Genomic DNA, 20,353 nt, shown 5'->3' with positions numbered 1-20,353 from the left:
CGATTTTTTCTTATGGGGCACTGAAAGTAGTGTACCGTGGTAAACCACGTAACCTGGACATACTATGGAATGAGATTCAAGCGGTGTACGAAGAAATCCCATTAGACAGTTTGGCGCGAGCTACGGAATCAGTCGTGACTCCTACTCAGAAATGTATTGATACTGAAAGCCACCATTTTCAACATTTACTTTAACCACCATTTGGAACATTCAGTTTGACTAGAAAGTACACATTTATTTTTCAAATTGGACTGTAGCCTTACTTTTCTCAGAAATTTAACCTTGTAAGTAGGAAAATAAATTTTCTATCACAGTTCAAAGTGTGAATGAATGTATTTTTTTGAAACAGCTGTATATATACATATATGTGCTGATCTAATATATATATATATATATATATATATCTCCGTGGGAATGTTTGCATATAAAAAGTGCCGTAATCAAAAGAACTGGAGATGACCTGACCAGACACAAATCACTCAAGCTAAGTAGGCAAATCCATTATCAAGGTAACAAATATCCCTTCACGTCTCAAGCTTACTAAAAAAAAAATGAGGGAGTGAATCATCAACATGCCAATCCCATCAAAATTCAGAAGTTGTTCAGCTCTACAAGTGATACCTTAACTGTTCAAAACAATAAAAACTGATTGTATAATGAATATTAATCTTAGTAAAAGCAACTGTGAATCATTGTTGAGCTCAGATATTCAAAATACAGAATGACACAGCTAGTTTACAATACATCAATGTAACCTTTTTTAAAGAAATCTTACTTCTAGTTTGAGGGAGAAAACGGTGGAGAATATAACTAATAAAGAAGAGTTTGAGAAACTAATACTTTTTTTTTTTAACTTGGTATTATTAAGAAAGTTTGGTATCATAAATAAACACCACAAATCAAGGAAGTTTAATACAAAAAAGAAACCCATTGATATCAAACAAATTTATGAATCAGGAAGAATATTTAAACAGAGCATAATGATGAGGGCAACCCAGAAAGTAATAAACATTTATTTGTACATAACACTTGGCAAGATGATAAATTATGATAAAAACTATAACAGTTCCCACCATATTTATTTATTCGAGTCAAATTTCATAATTACAAACAAATTATTCCTGTGAATGAAAATATCTAGAAAAGAAAATTCTTACAAATGGAAAATTCAATATGTAATCAGTTTTTTAATTCAATTTATGTTTATGCTTTAGAAATATATAAGATAATATTAGTAAAGAAGCGATTGAATCATGAATGAATGAATGAAGTGTGAGAAAATTATTCAAGAACAATGAACGAAGTTTAAATATTCACAAAGAAAATTGTTCCGAATGACCTTCTCTTGAGACTGAAAAGAAAAATAATTGATAACAAAATTTTTAATATGTATAATTTATATTGATAAGTTTTAAAAATTCATTTCCTTATAATGCAAAAATTTCTCTCTCACAAACAGCCAACAGTGAAAAAACCATAGATAAAAAAATATTCATACCAAACGGATTCCTTACTTTCTAGAAAAAGATAAGACTTTTACTGTTGCATTAATTGTAACAAACTTGGATCTTTTCATAAATATAATAAAACTAAAACACAACCAATATTAATGGAGGATCAATCGGAAATTTCTAAAATGTATGACAAAGAAACTAGAGGTCAAGATTCTGGTGAATTTTGTGGTGGATTGGTGACACCGCTCCCTTTTATCTATACAGTTCTAGGTACAAAATTCCAGAATCTATGTTGTCTCATGAAATTTATTCTTATTAATTTGATTTTAAAATATAATAAAATCATAGTTTTTATGAACTGTACACGATTCCTGACTGTATTTGTAAAGCGTTTCTACGAAGTAATTGCTAGTAAATGATTTTTCTGCTAAGATAAAGTGCCTTGTGTTTCTTGTATCTGTGAAAAAACATCGATCAAGTTTCTACTATGTAATATTTAGTCCAACTTACTGCAGTTCAAAAAATATTCCCTTGGATCATTAAATTTAGCATTTTGTTAAGTTTCTTTCATAATCTTGAGCAATTTGTTTGTTTTTTTTAATTTCAAAAGTTTTGACTAACACACCACCCAGGAATATACAAATTAAATGGAGTTTCAACGCTAAATATTACATCGGACAGACTGGATGTTCATCCATCCACAGATATATACAAGGAACATAAAAACAGCTACGACACAAAAAAAAAACAATTAAATTTTGCTAATTACCAAATAAAAACGGAACGTACAGGAAATATTTAACACGATATGCTAATCTTATACATACCTAATAAAAACCAAAATATTTCAACCCATTTAAACAACATTAGGTTCATAAACTCAATTCAACAAAAAAGTATTAAAAACAGCTAATGCAACGTAGATCAAATATACCGTTCAATTACAAACTGTTAACAACAGTGCTTCTGGTAAACATCACTAAAGAAGGTACGCCAAATTATGTCCAAAAAAAAATTGTTAAATTAAATTAATAACAAATAACAATCAGTTATTTAAATAAATATAAATTTTATAATAAAAGCTGGCAATTTTTCACTTTTGTGAAACATATCAATTACGAGGATGGAATAGATTTACATTTTATTACATTTTTTTATTAATAAATTTAAACAATTTAAACAGCCTGTTCATTGTATTGTAATAATGTTTAAAAATAAATTCACAATGGTATTATTTAACAAGATGACTAATGTTATATAATTTGTTAAGTTACAATTAAATTAATACTTTAAATGAAGAATAATAATGTAAAATAAATAAAATTTATTACGTTAACTACTGTCTGATTACGAAACGGTTACTAATTATAACTTACATTAATGTAAATAGGTTTGATATGGTGTCAAATAAATACTAATTCACAAGTATTCTCTATCAGACTTGTAAAGAAGATGAACAATGACATTCGACTACAAAACGTCAGATCAATCGGGTAAAATTACACTTAAAAATTAAACAAAACGTGTAAAAGAGAAATATTTATCATTTTTACCAACAAAAAATCTTTCACGCGTATCAATTTTAGGATATCTATCAAATAAATACAAAATATCAAGACATGTTGATTATCATGAGAATTATGTGGATGAATAACACTACAATTTTCAGTATTTTGAATGATGTGGAAAACTGAGCGACTAACCTGATAATAAAAAACTTACTTTATTTTAGATTTCTTGCATTTACTTAAAATACGAGGGTTATTTGTTTTTCAAGGTCCGATCGGTCGCGAAATAAAAACCCGCGCAAAAATCGGATGAATCTTTCCGCATATGTGTTGCGCAGCGTCGCTAGTATCGCCATCAATCAAGCCGCGTCACTTCGTTTAGTTCTGAACACGCAACTAGCACGTAAACTTGTCTACAACAATAGCATCTCCCGCCAAGTGTGAAGTGCGTGAGGTAATTCGATTTCTTCAGGCTGATGGGTGCAATGCAGCTGAAATTCATCGACGAATAAGTAATGTGTACAGTGAAACTTCCAAGAGTGACAGCAAAGCGCGACAATGGTGCGGGAACTTAAAGCAGTCGGTCAGGGAAGAAAGCGAGTGTCAACCTATGAAAAGTGTACGGTTACTGTGTTCTGGGACCGGAATGGACTTCTCTTGGTGGAAGTCACGGAACGTGGCATGACCATCACTCCAGCCTCATACTGCGTGACTCTTTAACGTCTACGAAGGGCGATTCAGAATAAGCGGAGAAGAATGTTGTCGTCAGGCATTGTCCTTCTCCATGACAATGCTCGGCCGCTCACTGCAGCTGTAACAAAGAATCTCCTAGAGAGTTTTCGTTGGAAAGTATTTGATCACCCACCATACAGCCAGGACTTGACTCCATCCGATTTTCACCTCTTTGCTCACATGAAACGCCGGCTAGAAGGACAACATTTTGGCACAGTCATCGAGCTGCAGACCGGCGTAGAAACACGGCTGAAAACACAGGCGGCTCCGTTCTATGACGAGGGTATTGGAAAGTTGGAACCACGCTACGACAAATGTCTAAATCGGAGTTGCAACTATGTAGAGAAATAGCGTAACTATGTAAGTACTTGTTACAAATAATTTTTTTATTTATTTTCACCGTGGTTTTAATTTCGTGACCGATCGGACCTTGAAAAAAATAACCCTCGTAATATAAATTTTGAAAAAAATTAATACTACTTTTAAAGATATGTTTTTGGCTATTTTAATTAACATAAAACAATAAACACAATTTTCGTACTGAACATGTCCTCATCTATTTTTTACAACTCCATTTGTTTTGGCACGGGTTCAAAATCAATGGATTGGATTTTCAGTCAATGACTCAACAATTTTTCTTATTTTCTTTAACTGTATGACAAAGTCTCACTGAAATCAGTTTGCGAACATTTTTGTATTTACGGGAATACTTGATGGTATAAAATGTATTTTCATTGTTCTTCCAAATAGATAAACTAGACTGCGTCCATAATCCTGAAACAATTTTTTGTCAGAAAATTGAGGCGATCGGTGCATTTGAAGAAGGGTTAATTCATCATCTGTTGATATTCTTATGCAAATAACAATCTATTTCTGCAGATAAAGTTGAATGTCATCACAAAAACTCCTTCAATTTGTCAAATTCTTGTACTTTTTGTCAAAAGTCCAATTCTTGTACTTTTTTATGCCCAAAAGAACTCCTCTTCACCTTAAATGATGTAAAAATTTGTTTTTTGTCAGTCTTCATTCTCTTCCTAAAGCTTCTAGTTCCACATTGTCCAGATAATAAATATTCATCCACGTGACCTCTAATATCATGCTTATAATTCTATAACTGATAAATTTTGGATTTACTACTATACTTTTTCTGTTCAATAAAAATAACGATTCAAAGCATTTTTTTTTCTTCATTATTTGACATTCTTTTTTCAATTAAAAGAAAATGATTTTACCAACCTAAACCAGTGTATAATCCCATCAACAGTACCTAACCTGACACCATGTTCTTGCGTTATCTATTTTTGTGTCATACTTGTGTTCATATGAAGTTACAATAGTAAGATTGTTTGGTTGAAGCTGCACTCAATTTCATCACAACATAAAAAAAAACCACAAATAAAACAATCGAGAAACTTAGAACATTTTCAGCAACAGAATAGAAAAACTTACTACTTCAATAATAAACAACCGAAAACTGCAAAGAAATACAACGAAAACCTCAAATATTTATATCAGACTGCAAAAACATACGAGAAGACAATTTCACTAAGAGATAGAGAAAATAGAAACAAAACAAAAATACCTGTTTTCGATTAATTTTTCTATTCCTGTACATGTAGTACACTGCTACATAAAAAAAATTAACAAAAAAAAAGGACAGTGTACAGATATTGCTAAAAACATGTGTTAAGCTCTGTGGAATGCAAGAATATATTTCTATCTTTTACACTAAAATCTCTTTACAACATTATATAACTTTTAGCAGAAATTACTTAACATCAAAATATCAAAAAAATATATACGATGAAATGATAACAGTAAAAAAAAAAAAAATCTCATAATGTCTATACAGATGATAAAAATTGTCAATTTCTGAAAAACCTTAATGAAGATCAACCACCACATTATTAACTTTTCTACAATAAAAAAATATACTAATATGTTCATTCTTGAAAATTTGACTTGAAAGTTTTACTTTCAATAAATAAAAATTAAAGAAAAACAACGCAGCAGACATTTGAATTCAATCAAGATAACTTAAAACTAACGTGGATTCTACGTGAAACTGCATCGCTTACATATTCAAAGTTCAATGACTCACAGAAGATTAGGGTTTAGTAAATACGAACATGAACCTTCAGTGACAACCAAAGGTTGGTAACTCCAGACAACTGTAATTAAGAATACTAAGTGTAATTCATAGCTGACGTTATTTTAGTGACCCCAAAAAAGGGTGGATTATTATAGGTAAATGAATATTCTAAACTCTTTCTAAATCATCTCCTATTTTATTACATAAATTTATGATTCATACGACTTATGAAACAATGATATAAATAAATAAAACAGAATATTGAGAACAAAATATAATATTAATAGTATTAAATAATTTATAGGGTTACAAAGTTTATCAAAAAATGATTGTTTATATTAAATAATTTAAATATTATATCATCATTTTCATTAAGATGGTTAATAAAAATTCTTAATATAACTACTGATAAGTTTATCATAAATATAAACTGGAATCACAACTCCCTTTATCTATCTATATCTCTCTCACGCTCTCTCTCTCTGTCAAAGTGTGTGCATGTGAGGGCAGGCACATACGTTTAATTTTCATAACGCAAAACAAATTTAATTCTATAATTAATTAAATCGATTAAAAATAATTATTAATTTAATCCTGAAACATTTTGTATTTCTTCATAAGATATAAACGCTGTTTATCTTTCCCATTTTACCCATGACAGACTTTAATTTAAAATAACCATTGCTTAATTATGCAATAATCAGGGTAAAATTGGAAAAATATCAAAATATCTGGTTAAAAAAAATTCCGGTCCCAGCAGATCCCCGGATCGAATTACATTTTTATTATCAAAATTATACTGTGTTATATTAAAGACTATAGTGGCTAGGGAAAAAAATCAATTTTTTGTAAAAAAAAAAAAATTTGGGGTTAAAAAAATACGAGGGTTATTTTTTTTCAAGGTCCGATCGGTCACGAAATTAAATCCAGTGAAAATAATTTTTTTTTAATTTGTAACACGTACTTACATAGTTCCGCTATTTCTCTACATAGTCGCCACTCCGATTTAGACACTTGTCGTAGAGTGGTACCAAATTTCCAATACCCTTGTCATAAAACGGAGCCGCCTGTGTTTTCAGCCGTGTTTCTATGCCGGTCTGCAGCTCGATGTCTGTGCCAAAATGTTGTCCTTCTAGCCGGCGTTTCATGTGAGCAAAGAGGTGAAAATCGGATGGAGTCAAGTCCTAGCTGTATGGTGGGTGATCAAATACTTTCCAACGAAAACTCTCTAGGAGATTCTTTGTTACAGCTGCAGTGAGCGGCCGAGCATTGTCATGGAGAAGGACAATGTCTGATGACAACATTCTTCTCCGCTTATTCTGAATCGCCCTTCGTAGACGTTGAAGAGTCACGCAGTATGAGGCTGCAGTGATGGTCATGCCACGTTCCGTGACTTCCACCAAGAGAACTCCATTCCGGTCCCAGAACACAGCAACCGTACATTTTCTGTTGGAGAAGATTCGCTTGAACTTCTTCGGTTTACTGGGAGAATGAGGATGTAACCGCTGTTTGGACTGTTCTTTTGTTTCTTCAGTTTCGAAATGGACCCGTGTCTCGTCCCCTGTGACAACTTTGTTCAAAAAATCTTCTCCTTCATTGTGGCAACGCTGGAGAAACGTTATAGAGGTGTCCATTCTCATTGTTTTGTGATGGTCGGACACCATCTTGGGAACCCATCTCGCACACAGTTTGCGGTACTGAAGTCTCTCACTCCCAATGGTGTAGAGAGCCGACCTTGAAATTTCAGGAAACGAATCGCTCAATACAGAAATTGTGAACCGACGATTTTCTCGAATCGCCTCATCCACTCGCTCAACAAAAACATCGGTTGACACTCGCTTCCTTCCCTGACCGCCTGCATCATGAACATCTGCACGTCCTGCTTTAATGTTCCTGCACCATTGTCGCACTTTGCTGTCACTCTTTGAAGTTTCACCGTACACATTACTCATTCGTCGATGAATTTCAGCCGCATTAAACCCCTCGGCCTGAAGACATCGATTTTCCGCACGCACTTCACAGTTTGCGGGAGATGCTATTGTTGTAGACGTGTTTGTGCTATCTGCGTGTTCGGAACTAAACGAAGTGACGCGGCGTGATTGAAGGCCATACTAGAGACGACGCTGCGCAACACATATGCGCAAAAGTTCATCCGATTTTTGCGCGGGTTTTTATTTCGCGACCGATCGGACCTTGAAAAAAAAATTACCCTTGTATAACCTGTTTTTAATAACAACCACAACTTGAAAACCCGATAAAGTATATCAGAAATTATAAAACAACTGAAACAAATATTTTAGTTTCTTAACTCTGGCTTCATGGGACCTTTTTAAAAAAAATTCCCATGTTATCTATATTAAAACTAGATACAGTTGTATTACCATTCTTGAAAATTAAAACTTGTTTAAATTTTAAGTATGGATCTCAAACTCCAGTCGATTGTCTTTTTGGGGCTTAAAAATGTATTACACTGGAATTTAATTATCAATAAATAATAATATTACTGAAATTTATTACTTGAATAAATTGACCCAATTTGGTACAATGTTATTAAAAAAAAAAAATTAATACTGTGATGCCCCTTCTTGTCAGATGGGTCGAAAAATCGGGCCAAAAGTATATTAGTTTGAGCTGAAATACAAGAAAAAAAAAACTAAAAATAATAAAAATTACTTTTTAAAAAATTTAACACCATCAATGTCCTTGACACAGAAATTCTTTGAGCAATTATTGAACAATTTATGTTTTCCCAGTCTGGAAATATTAATCAAACGAAGTTAATTTTTATAACTTTTTTTTTTGCCTAAGGAAGTCTTTAACATCATTATTTATCAAAATTCTGACACCCAAAATTTTGGCCAATTGCTATACTTTCATTTTTTTCTTTATAGCTAAGTTGCTGCAACCAGAAAAGTAAAAATAGTTTTACCATTTATGAACAGTAATTCCACCCAAACAATGAAAGAAAAAATAATATAAAAAATAAAAATGTAATAACAATTTTTTTTTCTTTTAAATACAGAATTAAAAACCATCAACAATTTACAAATCCTTCATTTGGCTTAACAAAAATTAAAAAAAAAGAGGATGCGTTAAAGACAATATTAATTTTTAATCGTTTAGCTTATTTTTAAAAATAGTTTTTTTAAATTTAATACATGTATAGGCCTAGAATGGCAAACTGCCATTATGAAATGAAAAAATGGTTCACAATTAGAACACAGGTTTTGATAAAAAAAATATATATATATATATTAAATAACTAAAAACAGGAATACAGAAAACCAATGTTAGATTAAGGCTCTCTGGAATACAAAAGATTTGCACAAAACAATACTACAGAATTTTTGCAAAACATTTTTACATCTCTTAACACTCAAGGCGAGTAAAATGAAAATCTCAACTTGAAGTCACGTAAAATTTTTCTAAATGTAACATTACTGAACTATAACAATCCACCATTAAGTAATAATGGTTTACGTACAGTATGCACAAAAAAGAATATCTTCAACTTTGACTTACAGTAATGAATCACAAATAGAATGATGGAGTAACTCTTAAAATATCCAATCTGAGGTATGTAACCACGCCACACAGATCTAACCGATAGGAATGTTTGCCCGATATTTTAATTCTCATATCAGGAGTAATGGAAGCGACTACTTCGATCCTGAACACCTCTAACCGCGACACCTGAACACCTATATACAAGACGTGTACACAAGATCCTTTATATAACCCCAAATGAAATAATCGCATTATCTTATAGGCAAACAAGCTCTATTAGTAGGCCAACCGGTCCAACAATTAAGGAAAATCGATAAAAAGGCAAAAGATTACTTTCTTTTTTTTATGCGTTTCATCACAATACCAGATACAAAGTTCTCTACTAATATAAACCGAGTGACTGAATCTATTTTAATCTTAGCCAGTTTATTTTTTGTTGGAAAGCAAAAGGAAGGCCGCCTTCAAAACAAAACAAAGATTTAACGGTTTTAATTTAAAAAAAAAAAAAAACCAGAAAAACCCCAGGCCCCAAGAAAACAACAGTACAGATTGAAATCTAAAACAACTGTATGATGAAATGGAGACATCAAAAAAGCGATAAGAAGGAAACAGATTCATAGGCCATTCAACTATTATGTGTACAGAATTGATGTAAAGAGACTAAATAAACAAATATTCATTAAATTCCGGGAACAAAACAGCAAAGAAAGGTACCTATAATAAATGAAGAATAAATAACAAACCTAGGGATCCAAGAAAAGGAAATGAAAGAAAGAAATAAGAACAATAAGGAAGAAAAAGAGAATCACTCCAGACTGAAATAAAAAAGAGAAAGCCGGAAGACAGAAAGACCAAACGTGCAGAAAGAATGAGAGAATATCAGGAGAAATGATGCTTGGTCCATAGCTGGCATAACTGCATAAAGAAAAAAAATTATAATTAAATTAATTTACTCTTTACTTCAAATTACTAGAATATTTATTCGATAAGGAAATTTAAATAGATAAGATTCACTAATTAATTTACTAACTGAACAATAGAGAACATACTTTGGGTATCAGATCATGAGGGGGGGGGGGATTTTCAACAAATATAACACGCGCGCACACACACACAAGTAGTTCTGAACAATGACATCAGGCATTCAAGTACTTCTCTACAAGTAATAATCAGTACTGTTTGCTTCATTAAAAAAAAAATCTGGGAAAAGTTTCTGACCTCTTCCTTACTTTATCTCTTTTTCTTCTTTTCCCTTTTCGTTTTAACAATTACACCAAAAAAATGTTAATTTAATATTAACCAAATAATGAATAAAAATGAGAAATACTTGGAAAAATCAATTTTAAATATAGCATCAATGTTATGTACTAACCGTAGTCTATAATCAAAAAGAGAAGCCTTAACAATTTTCAGAGGAAACAAAGTATTTCCAAGAATAGTAATGACACAATACATAAACCCCAGTTGAAATGCCAATTGGTGTTGTGAAAAGATACAATTAAATACATCTATTACAAATACATTAGTAATTGTGTAAATAAACAAATTCTTAATCCTCCTATTATCGTGTAAATAACATTACTATTCCTGTGTGTGTGTGTGTGTGTGTGTGCGCGCGCGTGCGGCTGTATGTATAGAATAATGCAGGTATAAGGATATAAGTTTTCACAATAAATTTTACCTGACGCACCATCTTTAATTTATGGTTGTGGCTTAACTCCAGCAAGAGAGTTTTATAGAAAATGTAATTTATTTTACATAAAAAAAGCCACAGTGAGCTTTGGCAAATTCGCAGTGTATACAAATTTGCCTAAGTGCCTCCAAAGAAAATTGAAATTAGATTTTTGGTGATACCACCTTAACGAATTTTGAAAAAATTAATATGATCAATGCTCCAATCTCTGAAAGTTCTTCACAGATTGCTTTGAAATTTTGATACAATGCTGCACTCGAATATGCACGTTTTTTTATTTACCTAATACTTATATACCTTTTTCTTTCTTTTTCCTGTTTAGCCTCCGGTAACTACCGTTTAGATAATACTTCAGAGGATGAATGAGGATGATATGTATGAGTGTAAATGAAGTGTAGTCTTGTATAGTTTCAGATCGACCATTCCTTAGATGTGTAGTTAAATGAAACCCAACCACCAAAGAACACCGGTATCCACGATCTAGTATTCAAACCCGTGTAAAAATAACTGGCTTTACTAGGACTTAAACGTTGGAACTCTTGACTTCCAAATCAGCTGATTTGGAAGACGTGTTCACCACTAGACCAACCCGGTGGGGGTTAACACACGCTATACTAAATATTTTACAATTCCATTTCAATTTTTCCAATATGTGTGTCTGCTATAGACAAAAACTACTGGACCGATTTATGTGCGGGGGGAAAAAGGAAAAAATTGTAAAAGGTAAAAACAATAAAATGAAATTGAAAGGGGAAAATAAAAAGGTAAAGGAGGAATGGGAAATAAAGGGAAAAGGAACAGGGGAATGACTGGGTAGGGGAAGAAAGGCGGAAATGGGGAAACGGAAGGGGATATGGTAAAAATTAGAATTGAAAAAGAAAAATGGAAAAAAGTTTAAATTTTGTGAAGTTCCATCAATTTTGTTAACGTTCAAACTTCAATTGTCAATCAAACTTCCAACTGTGTTCATTTAATCTACATATATATATATATACTAAATCTAGCAATAGCGAAGCATTGCTGGGTCTGCTAGTATATATATTTATGTATATAAATTTCAGCCAAATTTGAAGAAAATTGGTTCAGTCAATCCTGATATATAAAGCCAAAAGCAGTGGTACACACAAGCCGTACATATATACATGTTTTTTGGTTTAGATGAACTAGTCGGATTGTAACTAGTCATAAAGATTTGCATAAAAAACCTTATACCCCATTTCTGACACAATCACCATACTTTTCTCCTTTAAAATAACTGTATCTATATAATTTGTAAAATAAAAAAGATTAATAAACCTTTTAAAAATCGAAATCACTATTAAAATAATGTTTTCCTTAAACAGGTAATTTATGCATATTTATTATAATCTGTACAATACTTTGAGTTCTTAAGTATTTTTTTTAATATTACTGAAATACATTTTTTATATTTTCATTTCTTTATAAAGTCCAATACCCATTAACATGAATAAAATCCAGTACATAACAAACCACTTTTTAATTATCCAATTATCCAGATTCAGCCTTGCGAAGGTCAATTTAGATAATCAGTGTTCCACTGTTTAAAAAAAAAAAACAATTCACAATGTAATACAACTTATTAATCACAAAATATAGAATGAGATTATACAATCAAATTGAAAAATTCCTGGAGAATTATGCAAAACAATTTAGCAATTTTAGGCCTCAGATTAATACTAGAAGGACGATTAGAGAAAAACAAACCAACATACTTGGCATTTATAGACCTAGAAAAGGCATTCGATAATGTAGATGGGAATAAAATGTTCAGCATTTTTAAAAAATTAGGGTTCAAATACAGAGATAGAAGAACGATTACTAACATTTACAGGAACCGAACAGCAACAGTAATAATTGAAGAACGTAAGAAAGAAGCCGTATTAAGAAAGGGAGTCTGACAAGGATGTTCCCTATCACAGTAACTTTTTAATCTTTACATGGAACTAACCAGTTAACTGATGTTAAAGAACAATTTAGATTCGGAGTAACAGTACAAGGTGAAAAGATAAAGATGCTATGATTTTCTGATGATATAGTAATTCTAGCCGAGAGTAAAAAGGATTTAGAAGAAACAATGAACGGCATAGACGAAGTCCTCCGCAAGAACTATCGCATGAAAATAAACAAGAACAAAATGAAAGTAATGAAATGTATTAGAAATAACAAAGATGGGCTACTGAATTTGAAAATAAGAGGAGAAAAGATTACGGAGGTAGAGGAATTAATATTTTTATGGCAACCTATTTGAAATAACAATCTCTCTTTTTTTTTTTTAATAACCTATATTTTTAAATCCTCTTCAAATTCTGAACAACCAAACAACTACAGCCTATTTTAAATGAAAGTTTATTGATCTACTTATTTTCCTCCTTAAGATACATACACAGAAAATTATGTACCAATAATTTATCAATCAAATCCAAAGACAATGGAAAGAAATCTAAAATAAAAGGAAATTCAAAACGGCAGGATCAGTAGATGCATAAACTAGTGTAGAAATTAAAACAATGAGCTTCTACATGATGGAATTAATAATCATTTACAGTTTGTCATTCAATTATCCATAACATGGAGACCACTCATGTCACAACTGTCAAGAATGAATTACTGTAACGTAAGTACTGTATTTTGACTTTCCTGTAAAATCAAAATAAAGGAAAATGAAGAGGAATATCGAATAAACTTTTCCCACCCGCAGGGCCCTAGTACTTCATTCAAGAAATCATCGAGGGATAATCAAAAAACATGAGTTCAACTGGAAAATATTTTAAAGATTCTCACCCCTTCAGAGCTTTTTCTATCAACTACTGGAAGAGGACACACACACACACCACTACACCAACGATGAATAAGGACTTATCAGTTCCACTCAATAAAAATATGGCAGGATCACTAAGTTATGTTAGTTAAGTTTGTTATCAAAAAGTGCAAGATTTATTCATAACTTCCATTAGCAGGAGTAAAATAACAAAAGAGTGAATTGAACAACTTGTTAATGTGTTCGAATTGTTTATCATTTTGTAATTATCATTCTGTAGTTGACTATTTATAAATTTGTCAATGAATATTTATTATCAATTCATTCTAATGAGTTTAGTTGTAATTTTTATAATCTGAAATAAATACATATCATCAGTATTTTTGGGTACATTGTTTACAGTTACATGGAACTGTGTTTTTAGTGGTTTTGTTGCCTTCATTACTAGTCCGCCCATTTGAGTAAGAAAATAAATTTTATATGGTTTTAAAGTATATAAAAATACTTGCTGCTGTAAAAATTTCAGATTTTTGCAACCTGTCCCCCATGTGGTTTTTGGGCCCCAAAAATGAGACATATTCAAAATCATACGATTTGGCAGCCATTTGTTTAATGAAGGACACTCGGTAACCAGTCAATTTTTTTATAAGTATTAGTACCTAAGAGTTAAAAGGTAAAAAACAGGTCTATTACCCCCTAAGATTATTTATTTTGGACCCAAAATTTAAAAAAACAACAATGTGTAAACATAACTTCAGTAAAAATTACAAGTTTGATTATGTAACAAAATGAATTTTGATTACACTATGATGAAGTTCCATCTTTACTCTTACCAAAATGCACTTTTTGACCTCTGTATGATGTAAAATAAGAATGCTACAGCTCATGGAAAAAGCGACAGTAATGGCTGTATTTTCCTGTTGGCAAGTTAGAAAATAAGTCTTACTCAAGAAAAAAAAAGTTTTAAATATAAAAAATATTAATTGGCCACTACTGGGTGGATCATATACCAAATATCATCACAATTAGAAAATTTGTTTATAGTATTAACCTGCTTATAGTATTAAAAAAAAAACCAAAAAAAAATGTTATCACCAATAATTAGGTAGCAATGTAATTTCAGGGAATAACCAAACGCAAAATCAGAACAAAAAATTTTATAAATGGGTTGTCATCCCAGCTCTGATTACTTGCGTAAACACTAATAATATTAAACTATAATCTTATTAAAAAAATTACATCTTAATTCAGTATTTACAGGGGAAAAAAGCTAAAAATATTAATTTTATGATTTATTTATTTTTTTTATAAAAAACAACAAATAAATAAAATCATTAATTAATTAATTAATAATTGATAAATAAAAAAACAATGAAATAAGAACAATAGCTATAATTAGTTTCACCTTTGATTTATGATGATAAAAGCTAAAATATACATTATTTTTAAACTGAAACAAAATAACAAATACAAAATCAATTATTGGAAAAGCACTACGTCCATTAGAAGTTGCATTTTTAAATTGTATTGTACTGGAATCACGATTTTGGTTTACATTTCTGATAAAAATTTGAAGTTGCATAATAATCTATAACTTTTATATTTTCCTAATCTCTAATTCTGATAACTTTGAAGACACATTTCCTTTGTCAGTGTTAAATTTTTTAAAGTCAATCATGGCTTAAACAAATAGAAACCAAACATATCCTTGCACATTTGTTTTAGATTAAACATAATATAATAAAATTTGTGTCTAAATATACTACACCCTAGTCATCATTATTTATTAATTATGATGATAATGATAAAAAATAAGAACAAAAAATAACCAGTTGGATATCAGCATGGCCTAGTAATTTAATTATGAGACTTAATATCTAACCTGAACTTACAAAAAAAATATTATTTCAAATATTTTATATTTTTAATAATAAAATTGTGTACAACTATTATTTAAAATTTTATCAAAATTTGGGCCGAAAACATAACAAAACCCAAAGTAACTGTTAACAGACATACAACTTCCAACGAGCGTATCTTGACTAAAAAACTTTTGTAATTAAATTCTCACTTTCATTGTTTTATTTTAATTAAAAATAATAAACGTTAAGTTTCATCAAAATTTAGAAGTAAAAAAAAAGAAAGCATTATTAACATTAATTACCAAAATAACTTTAATAGTAAAAATAATACCCACAGATTTCATGGAAATTATAATTGCCCAACTTCAAAAATTAATAAACTAACCTAACTTATCAAAACATGTATTCTTTCAAAAACACGTAGCAATGTTTTTCAATAAAAATAACAGAAAATAATTCTGCAAAGTTTTACTCATAATTATTATACTTATAGTAAATTATTCAGCAGAAAAATAATTGAGATCCAGTTCTGTCCTGTTCAATTTAGTATCACTCCACATCAAACCAACCAATATAAATTGCATGACCAGTTTCAATTTTTTTATATTCATCAGCTCGTATTTCAAGAATCCAAAATTAATTTATTTTTATTTTTAAAAAATTGTTTGCATGCGCTAGCTTACAATTTACAATACCCGGCATGCCAATTTTTTACATTTGTGGTTTTTCTAATATCTTAGAAAATAATTGACATAAAGACTTTAAACAAAAACTATTGTATTCTACAAATAAATTCAGTATGTTCCATTAAATAAGTATCAAGATTATTTAGAGTGTACATTTTCATCACCATGTACCAGTATTTCAAAGGTTTTCTTATCAGTTAAATTGGTCCTAAATTTATTTTTTTTAACATAATGAGAATTTGATCAAATTAACTTTACGACATACAAAAACAAGAGTTTTTTTTTTAAGTACAAGGAGCTAGTTCTTAAAAGAAATAATACTTTCTGGTTTTACAAATTTTCAGGCAAACTGTAACTAAAGAATCTTGTTTATCAATTGAATACTAACACTGTAATTTTTGCTGCTTATTTCATTCTTAGGGTTTCAATCCAAACAATTTTTGAATTTTTCTTAACTTCCCCATCTGAGATACAAGGCATGAAAAATTGTACGTTTTGAAAAATACTACAGCTTTTAAAAAATAAAGGAAGAGGACATCAGACTTAAAAATTCGTAAACAGGCTCTCTACAAATATGTTAAGAAGGAAAGACGTACCTTTACAGTGAAATAATTGTGCAAAAATTGAAATTTTTGCATTCTAAATGCTCTGATTCAGTGTTGATTTTAGGGGTAAATATGCAGTTTAGAAAAATGCTGTAATAACATAATATCAGTAATTTTTTGTTGGATACAATAGTGTTTGCTCCAAATCTCTAAGTCTCCAAGATATTGGAAAAACTACAAAAATGACCATACAACCACTATTGGGTGACTTGAAATGGAATGAACTTTTACTTAAATAAATAATAAATTTCCTTTAATAATAATGGAACCTGTTCATAACTGTTCACTTATCTACTAATGTTAAATAGATTAATTTATGATTTACTACATGTAATTGGTTTTAAAGGTAGAAATTTACTTAGTATAAAAAAATGCATTCAGTTCTGCAAAGCAACTTTTATTGTTTACAAAGAAAAGAACTTTTAGTTGTAACACTTACTTCAGAAAATAAAGTTAAAAAAAATTTCTCGCGTAAAAATCGCTTAAATATTAAAAACTGGTTACATAAAGCAGTGATCAAACTTTCTACTATTACTTCTAACTAGATAATAAATGAGATTCTTTAGCCTTCATTACTAGAGAATAAATTTATAATCTTTCTTCTAATAAAGGACGGAGGTTTAAATATAAACAGAAATTTTCTTTATCTGCTCTTTCAATGAACCACATGATAGAACTGGCTAATTGAACAAACAATTACTAGCTGCTATTTCTCTCTCCAATCGCATTCATAAGAAACAATTCAAACCAGAAGGTACTGCTGCATAATTAATTACTAATAAATTCCTGACAAATAAAGAAGCCAATCAATCTCAGATTTATAAAAAAATCTAACATTAAAACTTCTTAAAAATAACTGTATACGAATGTGAAATTCAATCAAGAGATTTGGAAGAAAGTTGAAAATAAACCAGACACTTATAAAAAAAGAACTTTATTGAAAACAGACTTAAATTGAATCAGTTATTTGAGAAAATTGTAACATAGAAAGAAAAGTTTCTATTAGATAGACAAAAGTAGCAAAGGTATATTAATACCTTTGCAGATTACATAAAAAATGTTGTTGTTGGCACAAAACTCTACAGCTGTATAGACACAACGTTTTCAGAATCTATAATAGTAAGCGAGTGATATAAGATAGGAACAATACATTCCCTCGACAGTCAAAACAAACATGATATTGCAATATTTATGTTTACCTCCAACATAAAAAAAGTTATTTTTTTTTTTACATGAAAACCAATGGTAACACTCTTTCAGGTTTCATATGGCACAATCTACCTTGACTTTCTCACAGAAACAAAATAATCGCTGCACAGTATTGCAATGAATTACTGGCTGAAACATGTAATTCATTCCAAGAAGAGCACCACCCAGTCTTCTGTTTGTTTTCTCCAACACAATTATCACCCTTAAACTGCTGCTAACTTACTGAAATACTAATAGGCTCAAATGATTCTATCTTATATATCATTTATTTTAACACTATTATCTATTCAGCCCATTTTCAGAAATTGTTGATGGAAAAATATTTCTCAAATTAAATCAGTGATGGTGGTAAGAATGGGTTAAAATTTAATCAATATAATTATCTTACGAGATAAAAGTTTTACTGGGGATAAACTAATCAATTTCTGCAGCAGGGGGAAAACAATGAAAAATAAATCCACCTCATTATATTTAATATGAAATTCCTGTATAAAATGAACCCCCCTCACTCACATTAAATAAACAAAACAGATAAATAAATCATTACAAAGTCTTTATATACTTAGCCCTTGATTTTGAAACATTTTTTGCACATAATAGAAGTAACTTTTTCATATCTTAATAAACAATCTCTTTTATCTATGTTATGTGACCTTGAAAATAATATATATAGTAATGGTTTGTATGAACACATGACTATTAAATATCAAAAACCACAATCAGAATCTTACCGGCTTAGCAGCAGAACTTAAATAGAAGGATGAAGTATCATTTGTTTAATAAGAAAGTAAATAAGACATCATGATGTAATATTATGGAACATGAAATGTACATTACAATTTTTAACTAATGACATGATAAAGCATTAATTCACAAGCAACGTCTACATAAACTGAAGCCAAAGTTTGAACTGAATAGGTTATAACTGATTATTTTCAAGGTGGTTCATTGGTATTTATCATGCATATGATAAATTAAAAATGTAGTACACTTACAAAATTAAATTAGAAATCAAAAATGCATGAAAAACTCTAAACGATTTACATTAACCATCTTCTAATTTTATGCAAACCAATACAAAATAATACAACAAGCAACCATACCAAAGAAGAAACTAGCAGTTCTTAAAGTGAAATCAGATAAAAATAAAAATGATATATCAGGCAGATTACAGAATTTTGAAAAATTCCGTAATCTATGGCAAAGGGAATTAGGCAATACTAAGAATCATAGTTTTTTGGGGGGAGAATTATAATATATTTTAAAAAAACAACAAACTATACTTACAAACAGTCTAGATTACTATACTTTAATTCCAGCTCAGATATGTAAAAGAATGGCCTAATGACATGTAATTATCTTACCAGATTAATAAATTAATCAATATATAGTTAAATAAAACTTAAAAACTCACCAATAGAAGAAAATTCATCAGGCGTTCTTCCTCCAGCCATAAGCCATTTGCACCAATCAATTGTTTCCCACTCATCAATATTTTTTCCAGGATTTAGTAAAATATCTAATAACTCATTTAACAATCTAGGCGATCCAGCATTGGAACAGTCTGAATGAATATGAGAGGCAGCCCCTCGTCTACCTCTTTTCATAAGAATGTGTGCTGGTGTGGAATGAGATTCCATCTTCCTACTCAGCTAGTTTATAAATGATTATGTATTATAATTAACGATTATAATGTCAAAACATATCAATACTCTCTATGATAATTAGTTTATAAATCGTCCGGTAACGATTACGCATTTTATAAATACAAGGTTATAACATACGACAAGACCTAGCCTGTAGAAGAAACAAGGCCTATTCTATTCATAACCAGTAAAAAAAATCAATGCGATAAACTAATATAACTTAATAATTTTGATATATTTAAAAACTAAATTAATTATTAAACATACATCTTAAACTAACATAATCAGATTTACAATTAAATCAATCCATTCTACGTAAATTTTGAACTAACTCATTAATTTAAACAGTACTTTATTGCACCACACTTGTCTTCCCGTTCCACTAGACACAAAATTATAAGACTAATGAACTTGTGTGTAGATGGCATTGGCATTTGTAAATCATTCCATTCTCAACAAAGAGCAACATCTGTGGTAAACACAGCAAATAAAAATTTTATGTTAGAATAATTTTTACAAATATTTGTTTTAAAGTTACAAAAAATAGCATTCAACTCCATTTACAGACTATTTATGTATT

General features: G+C 30.1%; 1 protein-coding gene across 3 annotated transcripts in view; it reads right to left on the bottom strand.

The window, feature by feature from the left end:
• The window catches only part of Ubr3 (Ubr3 ubiquitin ligase), a 225,097-nt gene extending 204,951 nt beyond the window's left edge, over window positions 1–20,146 (bottom strand). For all 3 annotated transcript variants that reach the window (XM_075381156.1, XM_075381157.1, XM_075381158.1), the window contains exon 1: window positions 19,542–20,146. In XM_075381156.1, coding sequence (XP_075237271.1) covers window positions 19,542–19,767 — 226 coding nt within the window. In that variant the 5' untranslated portion in view covers window positions 19,768–20,146. The remainder of the gene's footprint in view (window positions 1–19,541) is intronic.
• Between the last annotated feature and the right edge of the window lie 207 nt (window positions 20,147–20,353).

Source organism: Lycorma delicatula, chromosome 13 (genome assembly GCF_047948215.1).
Source record: "Lycorma delicatula isolate Av1 chromosome 13, ASM4794821v1, whole genome shotgun sequence".
NCBI classification, from domain to species: Eukaryota; Metazoa; Arthropoda; class Insecta; order Hemiptera; family Fulgoridae; genus Lycorma; species Lycorma delicatula.
Note: the sequence above shows the minus strand (reverse complement) of the source record. Positions and strands in the feature narration are given on the sequence as shown.